This window comes from Acartia tonsa, chromosome 14 (assembly GCF_053477335.1).
Source record: "Acartia tonsa isolate MP-2025a chromosome 14, ASM5347733v1, whole genome shotgun sequence".
NCBI classification, from domain to species: domain Eukaryota; kingdom Metazoa; phylum Arthropoda; class Copepoda; order Calanoida; family Acartiidae; genus Acartia; species Acartia tonsa.
The window spans coordinates 28,347,380-28,364,482 of NC_137273.1; the positions used below are offsets into that span (position 1 = coordinate 28,347,380).

At 31.9% G+C, this 17,103-nt stretch overlaps 1 protein-coding gene across 1 annotated transcript in view; it reads right to left on the reverse strand.

Moving 5' to 3' along the window:
• Tmhs (Tetraspan membrane protein in hair cell stereocilia) overlaps nucleotides 1–14,244 on the reverse strand; it is a 56,183-nt gene extending 41,939 nt beyond the window's left edge. The window contains exons 1-2 of the mRNA XM_080147112.1: nucleotides 13,876–14,244; nucleotides 2,410–2,483 (exon numbers count right to left, since the gene is read on the reverse strand). Coding sequence (XP_080003238.1) covers nucleotides 2,410–2,483; nucleotides 13,876–14,001 — 200 coding nt within the window. The 5' untranslated portion in view covers nucleotides 14,002–14,244. The remainder of the gene's footprint in view (nucleotides 1–2,409; nucleotides 2,484–13,875) is intronic.
• Between the last annotated feature and the right edge of the window lie 2,859 nt (nucleotides 14,245–17,103).

The following is a 17,103-nucleotide window of genomic DNA, read 5'->3' on the forward strand; positions in this document are numbered from 1 at the left end:
ACGAAGTACCGGGATTCGTCGTATTTTTATAGTAGCTTTTCTCCTTTTCCTAGCCCCTGTGGGAGTCTATAATCCTGCGTGACTTATTATGTAACTCTGCGGGGCAATCATTAACATTTACCTAACCAAAAATAACTTATCAAAAGCTACTGTGAAAAAACGACGAAACCCACTACTTCGTGTTTTCTTCATGATCTACAACATTTATTTAAAGAATTTAAATCTACAATTCTAATATGTATATACTAGAGTTGGCTCGATATAATTATCTCCCTATTGGCTAGTTTTCTATATGCATATCTATTTCTCAATAAATCTATTTTCCTCACCCGGCATTACTATCTAAAAGAAAGTAAATATTTAATAATTTAAATGATTTTTAAAAGATTTTTTTAAATTATATTTTTTTCTTTACATTACCATCACCAAAGGGTTAATGATGATGATTACAATTTTAGTTTAATATTTGAACACACAAAATGTCGCCACAATCGAATTCTTTTAAAACATAGTTTTCTTAAATTTATCATATTATAAATTTAAATTTTCTTTTTTATGATTAGAAATTAAATACATCAATATAAGGTAAAAAGCAACATGAAATGAAAAAAATGAATTTATTTTTAATAAAGTAAAATAATGGGTCTTATCGTTCTGGGCAATGAGAGTTTATCATGGATTATTGGAGCACTATGATTTTAATCATATATTCCTTGGAAAACTTGAGCTCGTTTATAGACATTTATTTCCTATATAGATCTGACATGGATCTTGAAGCAATTAAGCAGGCCGTTTTGTACATGTTAAAAATTGGAAGATTTCATTAAATAAAAGTAATCGCAAATATACTTAGTAAATGATTGTGTATAATAAAGTCTTTCTTTGTTTATTTAAGTTCATTCGTTGCCAATTTTTATTTGGTCCTCAATCACAACAGCAAAAAGACCTTTTTTTCAGGGATCTAAAGGGATAAAACAATGACAGATAAATTGATGTTCATCCCCAATGATAATACTTAAACCTCTGTCGCGTAAAATTAGGTGTTGGAACGTTTGAACACTCAGCTTAATAAACCAACTAATCAAAATCCACAAAGTCCCCAAAGTTGTTAAGCCAACGAATAAGAAAACTTTATTATTAAAAATAGGGGAGGAGTGTAATAAAAAGCCTAATGTCCCCTCACTCTCTCTGCCTTTTTTCACAGTGAAGTGTTAAAAAATTTCAACTGCAAATTATTAAAAACAGCCAAAAATGCATTATTGCTTTAATCTATTTAAACAACCTCCGTTTATATACGTGCTATTGTGTTTATTTAGCTAATATAAAACAGTATAATTATGTGATAATACTCGGAAAAACTACACACTGTTTCAGTTGCTATATTTTTAGCCCTCTTTATTTTTTGCCAGACTAGAACTCACAACTTATACATTTTGTATGAACGCCTTGTTATAAAGACACCAATTCTGAGAAGCGTTCTATAGTACCTATAAAAATGACGTCATACTGGCATATCGTTGGTCAATTAAAATGTATACTGGCCTGCCATTGGTAATTTAGTCTGTGTATTGGCCTGTATTCCCCTCCCAATAGGATGGGAGGGGATGGGTAAGATCGCTATTTAAGCCAGCTACAAGTTTCAATTGATCCCATGTAAAATAAATCCATTCTATTAGTAAATTTGTGAATGATAAAATGATCGTTTAAGTTGATTTTCTTTGCCTGATGAACTAAGCTATGCTTTTATGGACGTTGCCATCCTTGTTTTGATAGAATAAGACATATTGAAGGGCTTACAAAAATCTCTTTTTTTCGCTTTGTCCTTTTCTATTCTTTTTGAAACACAGTTAAACACGATATTTTCTTTTTCTCTCGCCTTTTCTTTTTTTCATATTTCATGTAGCGCAGCTACTCTATTATAACTAAACTAAGTCGTGAAGGACTTTATGGGCCATGTCGACTTATTTCAAATGATTACAATTAGTGGTTGAATCGTTTTGACACTAAACTTGAACCAACCAATCAATATTCAATAAAAGTTCCCAAAGTTGTTATGTAAACGAATAAAAAATCATAATTATAAATTATGGGGACTAGTGTAATAAAAAGCCTAATACTTCCATCCCACCCTCTACCTTATGCCAAATTAAGCTGGGTTGGGGTTGGTTAAGTAAGCAACATTTTTTGATGGGGATAGATGTCTCTGCTTTTGGCCTACTTATTCTATTGACGTATGAAATATCCTATACCCCATCTTTTTTCCAGGTTGTTTCTTTCCCCCTTCTCTTTCTCTGTCCCTCTTCTATGACGTCAACAGAATAGGTAGACCAAAAGCGGTGAAATCTATCCCCATTTCCCTAAGGCACTAGTCACAGCTACTTTTGAGTATAGCTACTCTTCAATTCCTACCTGTCTGTACACCACGACCAGAGACCAAAATTACCAGGACCCTTTGCGTAGTCGCTGTCACCTATCCATTCATCCTAAAAAATACAAAAAATGAATAGACATAGTTTAGAACAAGGATAATCCTTTCCAAGAAACAGAAGCAGCTTGAAGTTACGTCATACAATACATATGACCAATGATAGGCCATTATACATTTTCACATTGGTAAATCACAATGTATATCATGTGTATTGTATGACGTCATTGAACCATTGGTTAATCACAATGTATATTGGCCTATCATTGGTCATTTGTATTTTATGACGTCATTTTTTGGCACTATATGCTGCTTCCAAGAAACAGCCAGGCTGCAAATGTTGGTTTACCGATTTTGTTTAGACCTTTAAAACAATTTAAGGGGGGGGGGGGAGATAGGTACACCTCCAAGGTGTTCACCCCCTTGCACCTCTCTACATCCAACTTGACAAGAGCCTGCATTTCCCTAGTACAGCCACGGGAGTTGTCAAGTACAAAAAGTCACACCTTCCTTGAATTTAAGAGGAATATGAAAAAAAAATCTGCGCTTCGCTCATCATTTTGAGGGAAAATTGTTTGACTTTTTAGTGTGTTATTGTTCATTAGAAGAAGTTAACATTTAATGGGTCGTATACCCCCCCCCCCTCCAAAAAAAATTACATCCATCTTGTTGTCTGTAGTACGCCCCCTTCGATTTTGGGTTAAGGGTGGTTTCAACCGTTCTAACAACTTGTAATACTTACATATGAGGATATGAATATAGTTGAAATCTATTTTTGATAGATTTAGAATAGGAAATTATGGTAAAATCTTGTAATTTTTAAGTAGACCATGAAACAGCCCCCTATACCAACTATTTGTCGATGACTTTAACAAGCAAAATAATAGTATATTAGAAAACAGCATCGAAATTAGGTACGCAAATAAAAAAAATTAATATAAGAGGGAAGGGATTATAATTAGAATTGCTGAAAGATAAATTGATCGAAATCCCTTTAACATCATGCAGCATTCAATAACCAACTCAAACAATTTTTCATACGGCATGAAAGCCCAGTCTATATTTATATTTGTTGCTCTAGATCTCGAGTATTGCTAAATAAATCTAGAGTTGTTAAAAGCGAAGCATTCTATAATTAGGGTCGGTCCGTCCTTCCGTCCGTCCGTCACAGTTAGCTTTTTTCGTTAATTTAAACAGGTTAGAAATGTCCTGTTTATTGGGAGCATGAAGATAGCCTACCCTAAAATAGTTAAAAACCTGTCCTGGACCTATAAGAAGCTTTAATATATAGGACAACCATATTGGTTAAGCGGTTAGCGAGATCCTTCGCTACAGACAAAAAAATATAGGAAATGCCCAATAAAAGGGGTCACAAACTTATTATAAAAAAGTGAATACTACTCGACTTTATGTCCATTACTTAAAAAAAAACTTTATCTAACACCAATGACACAATAAATAAAGTCTTATGTTGATAGAATATCAGCACTACATGTTTAACAGAGTTGATTGCATTTCCTATTGTGTATTGATTTCCGCACCGACACAACTCATACTTTTCAGGGAGGCAGGGGACATTGGAATTACACTAGTTCCCAAAGTTTTATATTAACCTTTTTTATTCGTTGGCTGAAAAAGTTTGGGTACTTTTTTAATTGAAAGAGTCATTAAGTTTATTGTCCAATAGTTTCAATTTACAGAAAGTGTAATTTTGTTTATCATCAATGGGGATGAAAACTAATTTATCTTCCATTGTCTTATCCTTTTAGATCCCTGCATACTATTTCATTAGTTGGGGAGATAAATATAAATCTCCTCTCCTAAAAACGTATTTTAGAAGCTTACATTAGGTTAGATTAAGCTAAGAATAACTTAGGTTTATAAATTTTGAAATGTTTTACTCTTACTATCTAAAAGTTAAATTGACCTATTTTCTACCTATAAAACTATTATTTAGTATCATATGTTTGTGTTTTTATACACTCTTTTCGCTTTGAAAAATCTGTTCTCTTCTCTAACTAAAACTAAATTTTAAAAAAAACCTTGCATTTCATTTAAATGATTATCAAGAAATACATTTTTTAAAGAGAATACAAATTTTTAAATCCTCCTAACTAAGTCATCCTTCTCCTTACTTCATAATAGCAAGGAGTACCATAAAGTGAAGACATTATTTGTCTTCAAAAATTTAAACTAAAAGCAAAATTCAGAAGAAAAAAAATTATTGCATTTTAACTTGATATTAAGCTTCAATTAGAAAGCAAATACAAAGAAAAAAAATTAATAAGAAGGGATAAGATTATGAACATTAAATTGATGTATGTATATCCCCAATGAATATGAACAAAATTACCCCTCCTGTCAATTAAAATTATTGATTGAAAAGTTTAAACACTACAAGTTCGAATTTATTCAAGTTTTATACGAGTAGCTAAAGTTGTAATCTTCCCAATTAAACATCGTATTTTTAAAACTTTGGGGACAAGTATCATTTACAGTAAAATATCCTCTCTTGCTTTAAATAATTTACTTTTCTTATATAAAAGTAACATGATCTGTGTCTGTCTTTCTGTCTATATGTCTTTGTGTTTGTCTGTACGCCAGAGGATCTGGATAATCACTGAACTGATATGGTTCTTCTTTACAGTGTTGCTTCTTACAGGTACTGGGAAGGTTTATGACTACTTTGAGAGAGAGTACTTCCACCCTCCAATGACAAATAGCACATATATAGAAGAAAATGACCAACAAAATTTATTTTTATTTTTAAAACTTAAAATTCAAATGGGAGGCAGTCAACTCCCACTCCTACCTTAAAACCCTGAAACCCACTAGGGGCGTAGCCGCTAGTTAGTAATATCCCAATAAAAATCTATAAAAAGTAAGTTTTCAATTTTCTGAAGTTATTTTATCCATATAATCTATTGATCTCTCCCACCCCTTCCATCTAAATAAGCTAAAACTTATTTTATGAATATTGTTAAAAACAGAAAATTAATAATTATAGAAATCTTTCATTCATACCTACCTTATGTCTTTCTCTCTCTACTAGCTTTGTGGTTAGAACTTTTTGTCTAATTGTGTTTTGGGGTTTTCTTTCTTTATTTGGGCTCTTAGATAATCAGTTAGTTACAAGGTAGGGAGAGAAAATTGGGCTGTAAATTAAACTGAGCTGGATCTTTAAATCATTTTAGTGGTGAGCCAGATCGGGGTGAGCCAACTTTCCACCAATGAGAGCACAGCATTTTATGAAATGCCGCGCTGTGATTGGCTGAAATTCGGCGCACCCCGATCTGGCTCACCACTAAAATGATTTAAAGATCCAGCTCTGGTACTCAAAGTTGATAACCGCGTTATCTTGTTTGTTGATTTAAAAACTTTGGCTACTTCAATTAATTTAGGCATGTTAGAATTGTCTTATCATTTTCAAAATGTGCATGGTGATTCCTGTAGTAATTAGGTACGATTTAGAAAGCGTAGCAACTCTATAATTGTTACCAGAATGTCCGTAAATTCATATTAAACATGTTGATTTTCAACTATTTTAACAACAAATTTTTTTGTGATATAATAATCCGATCTGATTTGGAATACTGATTCCTAGGAAAACAAAGCACAATGTTATAAGCGAAGCATCTCTATAATCAATTCCTAAAATGTATGTACGTCCTTATATGTATTTAAGCAGTTTTTCGTTAAATTTACTTACAATTTACAATTTTTTTCAACTTATATACTTCTATATTCTAATTATTTAGTTCTGACACTCTACAAGTGTTAATGTTCGTTTGTCATATAGTTTCAGAGCTTTGCTTTTATAGATGATGTCATCATAGGCGTCCAAGGGGGGGGGTAATGGGCCATTTGGCACCCCCAAACGATTTTGGGGGTGCCGTAGGCACCCCCAAAATTTTGTGAACAATACCCCCCCCAAAAAAAAATTACCCCTACCTTGGGGGTGCCGTAGGCACCCCCAACGATTTTGGGGGGGGTATTTACCCCCCCCAAACCATTTGGGGGGGGTATTTACCCCCCCAAAAATAGAAAATCTCTAATAAAAAAAATTTTTGCGCGCTTCGCGCGCATTTTTAATACTAAATTTTTTATAAAATTTAAATTACCCCCCCCAAAAATTTTACCCCGGGGGTAAATTTTGGGGGGGGTAAACAAATTTTACCCCTGCCAACAGATTTCAGGGGGGGTAATTACCCCCCCCAAGCAAATTTTACCCCCGGGGTAAAAATTTTGGGGGGGGTAAAAAAAATTTGCGGCGCGCTTCGCGCGCCATTTTACCCCCCCCAAAACCAAATTACCCCCCCCTTAAAAAAATTTTACCCCCCCCAAAATAAAAAGCTTGGACGCCCCTGGATGTCATCCTTGTTATTTATATCCTTAACCATCAACATATATACTATTGTAAATTTTAATATTCTAATTCTAATAAAAAATGATGAATTTGCTAAATTAAAAGTTTTCGTGAGGGGCAAGTTTAAGGGATCTTAAGATAAGACAATGGACGAAATTAAAATTATATATGGAAAAGTTTGGACACTAGCAGAACCAGTTTATACCAACTAATTAATATTTAATGAAAGTAACCAAAGTTTTAGCTCACAGATTGGATAATATGTTTTTAAAACTTTGGGTACCAGTATAATTTACAATCTAATGTCCATTCCCTCCTGAAGTGTGTTTTAGTTGAATCCTTACTTATAATTTTAATAAAACAATAAGTCAGTAAATTCATCCATTGGTATGTATACAGTATACACTATACAAACTTATAATTGAATGTATTGAAAACATACATAGATAGATATCATTATTCTAAGAATAACTTTTATTTTAAAAAGTATGTATTTCTGGCTGTTCTCTTTTTAAAAAAAGTTGGGATGGGGGGAGGGGTCTACCCTTCCCTGCCCTAAATTACCTCCCTTATATTTATACACTCCACCCAAAGAAAGAAGGTTGGTAGTCCTTGGTAGATTTATTTTGTTTTTTTGGTAGGTTAGGTTAGTTTTTTTTGTCAAAAATGACTGCAAAAACCATCATTTTAAAAATTTAATATGAAATGCTGTTTAAGACTTCCAGAAAAAGCTTGTGAAATTAAAGCTTTGTCTAACAGACTAGCAGAAAGTGTCATAAAAAACGTCAATTATCCATCTTTTTTTAAGGGTTTCCTTTCCCACTTCTCCTACCTTTTTAGACGTATTTTAATGACGTCACACATGACACTTTCTGATGTCCAGCTTTGTAATATTAAAGGTTAACTTATAAACAAAATATGGATTTTATTTTAATTTAGATATTACAAATTATTTCTGTATATGTGCTCTCGTAAAATGTAAAAGATTATATGTATACTTAACTTTTTGTTTTTAAGAATACCCATATCTTTCTAAGAATATTTAGTTTTGAATTGATTTATCTGCACATTAAGATGTACAGTATTTTAACAAGATATTTAACCAGGATTCGACAGCCGCGCAGCAACCACAAATAAGCCTCAGGGAAATCGTCATTTAAAACTTTTAAAATCAGCTTTGCGTATAAATGACAGTCAAGACTACTCTACTACAAGACAAGTTTTTGTGTCAATTTTATTTGCCAATAAATGATTAGCAAGAATAAATTCTCTAGGCGGTTTCTATCTATAAAGTTTACACCCGAAAGAGAGCCTGATCGGACCAGTGGTTCGAGATATTTTGATACAATCAGATAAAGACTAGCGGCTGTGCCCAAGAGGCCTCAAGGGGCATCTTTTTCAAGGGAGGCGAATATACAACCACCTTAAATTTTAATCTTAATTTTGCTTGAAAATTTAATAGTCCTTGTTAGACGAATAATAATAAAACATAAAATACAATTAATTTTGTCTCAATAATGATTTATCATTATCATTCATTAAAAATAGAGGCAAAATGATTGCTTTGATGAAATATCTCTAGCTTTGGATTGCATGTGTTTGTAAACAAAAGTTTACAAACACCGCCATTCAAATTTTCTTTAGATGCAAAATGTACAACAAAAATATTTCTTTTCAAAATTTTCAGGATTTGTGCATTAAAAAGAAAAAAATGATTATAAATAGACGATAAAGGGAGAGAGAGAGAAAAAAAAGGAGAAAATGAAAGAGAGAGAGAGAGAGAGAGAGAGATAGGGAGAAGAAGAAATGCAATTTTGAAATTTTATTTTGCTAATAAGATTTTGATAGCTAAGCTACTTTATAAATTCAATATTTGTATTTCTTTAGTGTAAAATCTTCACAATTTAATTATACAGTTAGGGAGTTGAATCCATTTTTATAGAAGCAGAAATATAATCTATGATTATGGTTTGGACCCTCTAAAACTGTAATCTACCCTTCCACTTTCCCCTCTCTTGGTGAAGATATCTTCAATGCCGATACGATTTTTGAAATATAAGATTCCACTTTTGTCTCTCTTGTTGAAGATATCTTCACCAAGAGAGGCAAAAGTGGAATCTTAAATTTCAAAAATCGTATCGGCGTTGAAGATATCTTCACCAAGAGAGGGGAAAGTGGAATCTTACATTTCAAAAATCGTATCGGCGTTGAAGATATCTTCACCAAGAGAGGGGAAAGTAGAATCTTACATTTCAAAAATCGTATCGGCGTTGAAGATATCTTCATCAAGAGAGGGGAAAATGGAAAGGTAGATTAAAGTTTTAGAGGGTCCAAACCATAATCATAGATTATATTTTTGCTTCTATAAAAATGGATTCAACTCCCTAACTGTTATATGTAACTTGCTTACACAAATATTCGACAGTAAGTAAATGATATGAAGTAAATATAAAATAAAGTGTTTGCAATATCTACCAAAATATAAATTTTTGCCAGAAGCTTTTATAAAAATGTTTTTAAAATTAACTTTATCTGAACATGATTTTCCTTGTTTTCTGTAAATAGCGGGAGTGTAAAAAAAATGATGGATTGAAAAAAAATTAAAATTTAAAAAAAAAAAAATAACAACAAAAAAGATAGATATATATGAATAAAATATATTGTACTGAGAGTCAAATAATAGTCAAAAACCTATCCCGTGCAAATACGATGATGGTAATAAATAATTCAGAAATATATAGGATTAAAAAAGACTAAGTACTGATTCAAATTAAACTAGCGGCTGCGCCCCTAGCACCTAGAAGGGAATATGGAAGGGCAGAAAATTAGCCTAAAACAATTCCCAGACTTATTTGTAAGAATAAAATAACCTAAAACCATCTCAGGACCTATAAGAAGCTCCACTGTAAAGGAGAAACATATCGGTTTAGCGGTTAGCGAGATCCTTCGCTGCAGACAATAATATATAATACTATTTTATATAACTAGCGGCTTCGCCCCTAGCTTCTAGGGGCTGTGCCCCAAGAGGTTTGATCAACCTAATTTTTCGTATTTTAGATTTAAAAAGAAAAAGTAAAAAAAAAATTTTTTTTGAGGGGGGTGTTCTCATTTTTTGGGGGGGGTTGGGGGTGTCCCATCCCCCAAGAAAATAGCTTAAAACCATCACAGGACCAGTAGGTATATTCCCTGAAGAGTAGAGCCCAATCGGTTCAGTGGTTACTGAGATCTTAAGCTTCAGACGGACAGACAGACGGACAGTCATATTAAGCGTGTAAGTAATAAGATGTCTACATATAAAAACTTAATAAGGCATTTTTTTCCTTCATAGTTCAGGAGCGCCAGAACTAAGCCATTTTAGGATATAAGAGGAAACTCATTCAAAATCAATTCTAGACCACAGAAAAACCCAATAAGCCATTGAAGGGAGGCTTAAATCCTCCGGGACATAATTCATACTATCCCTGCAGTGCTTTTCTCACCTTTACTGAACCTAACCTAAAAGTTTTTCCTTCAAAAAGTAAGTAGAGATACAATTTGAGAGAAACTCCAATTATTTCTTTTCATTTAATTTTGATAGAAATCGTAAAATATTTTTTTTCAAATTTTATTATGTAAAATATCTGATTTCTATATTTCTGAAACTAATTTTCTTATCATTTGTCCAAATCTTTGTTAAAAAGGTAGGGAAAAGGGTAAATATTTTTTCATTGAATATGGACATAAAAAAATCATGTGAAAATCATAAAATCCTTTAGGACATGACATACTCATAAAATGTTGTATGGACAAGGATGACAACATCTAGAATTGCAAAGCTCTCATTAATTTTGGAGAATCTATTATACTAAGGTTGTCAAAAATTAACTTCCCTTTACCTCATGGGGGCAAGCCCCTAGAAGCTAGGGGCGACGCCAATAGTATACTATAGACAGGGAAAAAGGTTCTTACACTCTAAGTCTTAACAAATCTCTTAACCGGTTGGATTAATGAAATTGTGCTTTTTTGGTAAGCTTCATACTAGTCCTATTATGTGTTTAGGTTGTTTTGTCATGATTTTAAAATTATTTAGATGATTTTGTTAATTCTTTAAAATAATTTACTACCTTCAGATTAAACTAAATTATTATATTATCATTAGTTATACTTCATAAAATGCATCAGGATACATTGTCCTTAACCTATAAAAACTTGATTAAATACCTCTAATTTTAGAAAATCTTTGCTTTGACAAACTTGAAAATGCATATATGCGATGCACAAAAATTTGACCAATGACTATTAGTCGTTTTAAAAAAATGTTTTATTCTATTATAATCCGTCCCAAAAGACTTTACAAATTACTGGCCAGAAACAGAAATCCTTTTGAGAAATGAATAATCTTTATATTCATTTATGGGGAGAGGTTAGGCTAACCTAAGAAAAATCTCCAGCCTACCCTTAAAAAATCTTTTTCGTTTCAAACTTAATCTTAATGTGGGCTAGGGCCCCCATCCCCTTTTGAAGTAGCAGTCCCAAGAGGCCTGAGGCACTAGATTTTGACGGATTTTACAAAGAGACAAAAAAAACAAATTGGCAAATAGGGTATAGTCCATTTCGTGATAACGCCTTTTAAGGGGCATTTTTCGTATTTTCACGGTAGCTTTTCCCCTTATTCTAGTCCCTGCGGGGAGCTCTAACCCTGCGGGACAATCGCCCAAACTGACGTAATCTCACCTAATCTAAATAACCCATCATACGCTAATGTGAAAATATGAAAAAGTGCCCTTAAGAGGCGTTGCCGAGAAATGGACTATACCCGGCCAATAGGAAGCTGGTTAAAGTTCCAAAAGCAAATATGACTGTTTCAAGACTTCAACTGAGGATAGAAAGACATCGTATTGCAATGTAAAACTTGAATAAAAAATTTCAATGAATTCGTTTGATCTAAGGTAGACAGAAAAATTAAAAGTATGTTTTTACAAGAACAATATTGTCTGTAGATCGCGCAGCACCAATAGTAAAATTTTAGATAAAATAAAATAAAATTTACAAGTTAGTTGGAGGCATATTAATTAAATTAAGTTTCAACAAATATTACCTATTTAAATCAGCAATTTAAGTATAACATTAAAGTATTTGTTTTTAGATTACTTAATGTCAGTTAAATATAGAGCTTAATTCAAGAAACTTATAATAGTTATTTATCGCATCGTATTATAGACAGCTCTACGAGGATATTAAAATGAAAAATTATAAGATTAAAACCATAGCTAACAAACTGGTATTACTTTTATTACTCTTATTTTAATATTCGTGGAAAATTGTCTGTATATGATGCTATACATGATTTTTCAACATTGCTGAGAATAGGCTCTAATACAGCGAATATTAATCGGTTTCGAATGGATACGAGAAAACTTATAAATAGATAAATTTTATTTAGACCGATAAACATTATGTTGTAAGGTTAAAATCGGTCAACAAATATTGAAATATACAATGCACTGACTGACCATAGTTTTAGAATAAACTTGCTGATAAAAATGCGTTTTTAGTAACAAATACATGCTGTTAGGAAGTATGTTTATTTTAATGAGGTACATACATACTTTTATTTATGTACATATTAAAACAAGTATGATAACCTCCATAGAATCGCATCTAAGATATTTATATTTACAATAAAAGTCATCTATTTCAAACATATTAAGTAAATTGAAGAAATATTAGTTGCTGCAACCCTATTGGGAACCTAGTAAAAGTCTCTGACTCTGATTATGACGTAAAAAAAATTAGCCAATGAGAGGCCAGTATACACTGTAATTTTTTTACGCCATAATCAGAGTCATACACTTTTACTAGGTTCCCCTTTTGGCTATGATCAAACCAATTTTATGGCCTAAAATTATTGGTTGAATAGTTTGGACAGTGCTGGTTAAAACCGACCTATCAAGGTTAGATAAAAGAACCCAAAGTTTTTAAGTCAACGAATGAGGGGTCGTGTTATTAAAACTTTGGATATCATTGTAATTTAACATCCAATATCCCCTCCCTCCCTAGAACCGCCCAACTTCTTCAAAAAGTCCTAAATATACAATATCTTAAAACCCACAAGGCTCTTCCCTACTTATTCATCTTAACCTAACCTAACAAAAAGATTTATTTTCTTATTTTAAATTTAAGAAAAAAAGATTAAGATAAAGTGTTTTTTTTCCAATCGACAGTTACAAAATTCCCTAAATGTGAAAAAGTCTTGCGTTTGGCAAAATAAATTTGATTTTATGGAAAAGACAAATCTTGCTATGGATACGACGAGAGAAAGTTACCCCGAAGAAAAATTTGGCATGTGTGTGTGTGTGTGTGTGTGTGTGTTTATTAGTGAAACTCATATTTCTACCTGCCTACCTCTAACTTTAATATTATTTTGCTATGATTTTCAACACTTAATGTAAGTCCGTCTAAATTGATACATAGAATCCTTTTTATAGACTCTCATTTTTTTTCATTTATCTTTATAAATTGTTCTGGCACTTTTATGAATGTTGTCATGCTTGTTCTTCTGTGGATTTAAGAGAAAAACATACAAATTCATTTTATATTTAAAAAGCTAAAAAGAAAATATTACTAAAAATGTAAGGATTTATCAACAAGGATGACAACATTCATAAGTAGAGAAGCTGCAGAATTACATTTTACTTGTACAGAATATGTAGAAAAGACATCATATGGACGAACAAGTGAGTTATAGCATGGATCTAAAGAGATAAGACAATGGCCCATAAATTGATGTACATCCCATTCCCCAATGATGTTACACAAAATTACCCCTTCTGTAGATTACAACTAGGTTGTAGTACCCTCCCCCCAAAAAGTTATAAACTCTCTCAGAACGTATGAAAAGCTACGAAAGAATAAACATATCACTTCAGTGGTTAGCAAGATCCTTTGATACAAACAAACAGACGGACATTTATATAATAATATTCTATTAAATAGAATCACATAAAGAAACCGACGGCTTTAAGATGAAATAATTTTTTTTATATTGCCTTCAAATTGGCATTTTAAAACATGAAAAAGTTTTGCTACAAATATAATAACATACCTGCATGAAAACGACAATCGTTATAATGGCGTAACAGACGGTAAAAACGCCCCATAGCACGCCAATCGCCTTCGAATTTCTCATAAATTTTGTGGAGTAATAGTGGGCGCCTTCCCTATACTCCATTTTGATTTGCAGATTTTAATTTTTTTATTAGAAGATTTTTTGGAGAAATTTTTCACTTTCCTACACTTTTAAGCACAAATAACTATAAAGATATTATTTTTTTATGCAAAATAACTTTTGAATAAAATGTAGCACTTATTTTGGTCACATTTATTTAATATTGTATTTATTTTGTTTTAATAATAATAATTTAAAAAAAATTAACGTAGGCTATGTTACTAACAAGCCGGTCTATTAAAAACTAAACCTGAGCCCTCGAAAATAAGTGAGGGAGGGGGAGGTAAATAACCATATTTGGCGCGGGTTTTACACTTTTTTCATTAATATTATCACATTTTTTTCAGTCATCTTTATCCTGAACTATGCTGTTATATTTCAACTTAGGAACCATCCTATAATACTTCAAGTAACATAGGCAAATTTAGGGCTAGATATATTTTTAATCAAAATTTCTATAGAATAATAATAAAATTATAGCGGAAATACAATAATAACTAAAAGTCTAAAATTGTTCGATTTTTAAAACTCTCTATATTTTTGGATAGTAATTAATTTTATGATAATATTGACCCCTGCCAAAGGTGTGTTTTGGCCTGTAGGATAACCAACTACTGTCTTCGAAATACAACAAATTCTCAATAATAGCAAAACAAATTAACTAATTATCTATTAGAAGCGCAACAATAACAGCACTTAGATGAAATAGCAATAATTATTTATATATATCATTATTAGAGGAGCGTTATTCAATTATGATTTGAGCGTTATAGTTTTTAATGTAAACAAAATAATAAAGAAGTTGATGAAAATTTTACTTAAAAGTATGAGCACCTGTTAAATCAACCTTCCCTTTTTCATATTAGATTTAACCAACTCATCTTCATGCAACCCCTTTCCCCCTTTTCTTAGCTGTAACAGGTGCCTATTTGGGGTAAACTTATAGAAAGAGAGAGTGAAAGATAGATAGATAGAGACGTATATTCTCCCTGTCGTCCGTGACGCGGCACGTCGCGCGTAAATACCCCAAGAAAAATTTGACGAAACTTGGGTATTAAGTCCATGGACAGGGTGACGAATACCTTCAAACAAGAATAACAACTTGTATATAATCAAAAAAAAGCATGTACAAAATTTAAGTAAGAATAAAGATTTTGTAACTTTTTGATAGATTTACATCAGGAAGGGAGGTTCCATTGGACTATAAATTACACTTTTATCCTATGTTTTATATCCACAATATTATTCATGGGCTTAAAAACATTGGATACCTTTATTGAGCTTTGATTGGTTGGTTTCAAACTATTTGTTTGAGCCAATGATTTTGATATACAGAATGAGTAGTTTGATTTATTATCATTAGGTATGTAATGTGTATTGTATAATATGTCTTATCCCTTTAGATCCCTAAATTTACATGGAATATTTGTTTCTACTTCTACATATATGTATCTATTGGAATTTTATGTTTTTCAATGCTCGATTGTTTGAGTGAATTGTTGAGCTTCGCTAATATGGTTGCTGTTATCCTTGTTTTTTTTTAAAGAAAAGGATAAGAACCATTCCCCATAATATGATGTAAAAGATGTATTTTTAGGCAAAGATTTTTTTAATTTATGGAGTGGTGAATTTTTAATTAAGGCCGCGCATAAAGAAAGTGTGAAACAAGGATGACAACATCCATAACAGCGAATCTTAATTTAAATAAAAGAACAAATACGCAACAAATTTTAAAATAGCTCTAGACAAAAGTGTTAGTATCCTTAAAGCTGTGCCTAATTGCCCTTGGAATTACCATCCAAGTTTTAAAATTAATTAAATGTTTGCAACACCATTTTTAAAAAAATCATTAACGAAAAGCTTTAAGAATTGTATACCTCACTGTTACAGGAATCTCTAGCTTTGATTTATTGCCAGCTAGCTCTATGTTATGTATGTCGTATTGACTGACAAGCCAACTAATGTGTAAAAATTACTTTTTAACAAGGATAACAATGTCCTAACAAAAAACAACTGTCCTAAGATTATCATTAAGTTTGATCAAGAAATAACAAATATTTAGCATAGCCTTTAAATTTTAATACCAAATTAGATATAACAAGGATGTAAATATTCCTATAAGCTGTGAAACCAGACGGTAAGACAAAAGAACATTTTGATTGTAGAGATGCTTTGCTTATAATATTGTATCTTGCTGTCCTAGAAATAATTTTTCTAAAATCAACAGCGTTTTCTCGCTTTCAAGAAGTTTGTTACGGCTAGGACCGCAGCTTTGTAAAGGCATTGTTGATGAGTGCGGCTGCAGCATTAAAAAAAGCCGCGTGGCTGGGGTGGCTATCTTTGGTGGTGGCTTAATTAAAATTTCTGAATTAGAGAAGTCATCTTTAAAAATTATATAAACTTATCCTTGTAACACAGTGATGAATTGTTATAAAAAGACATTGGGGCATTTGAGTAGGTTACTAGTTTACTAGTGTATAATTTCTCTTGGGTATAAACAAGGCGGAAAGCAGTCATAACATACAAATATAAAAAGTATTAAAATATACTTTTTTATGATTTGCATTAATGCATTTATATTATATCTTAGAGAGAAAGGGCTGGTTACAAAAAAGGGATAAATTTTGGAAAACTTCAAATCAGGAAGCTTTACAAAGTGTCTCAAAAAATCAGCTATTGACGACATAAAATGAGGGTGGAGAGGAGAAGTGGGGAAGAAAACCCCTAAAAAAGAGATGGGTAATTCCTCATATGACGTCACATAGCTGATTTTTTGAGACACTTTGTAAAGCTTCTAAATCAGAGATACATGAATAAGACAATTATGCTTTGATTTATTTACACCTATATTTCTACCCCAACGCCAATTCCCTTAGCATGCTTATAATGTTGTTGTATGTAGTTTTTAAACTTCATTAAGTCTTTATTTTAGTCTTTCAATAGAGGAAATTAATTTGTAATAGTTATTTCTCGCATCGTATTATAAAAGGCTTTCCGCGGATATAGAAAGTACAATTATGAGATTAAGACTAGTTTTTTAGCCTCGAGGTGCCGAAGGCACGGGCTAAAAAAAACTGGTTTTAATCTTATGATTGTACATTTCTA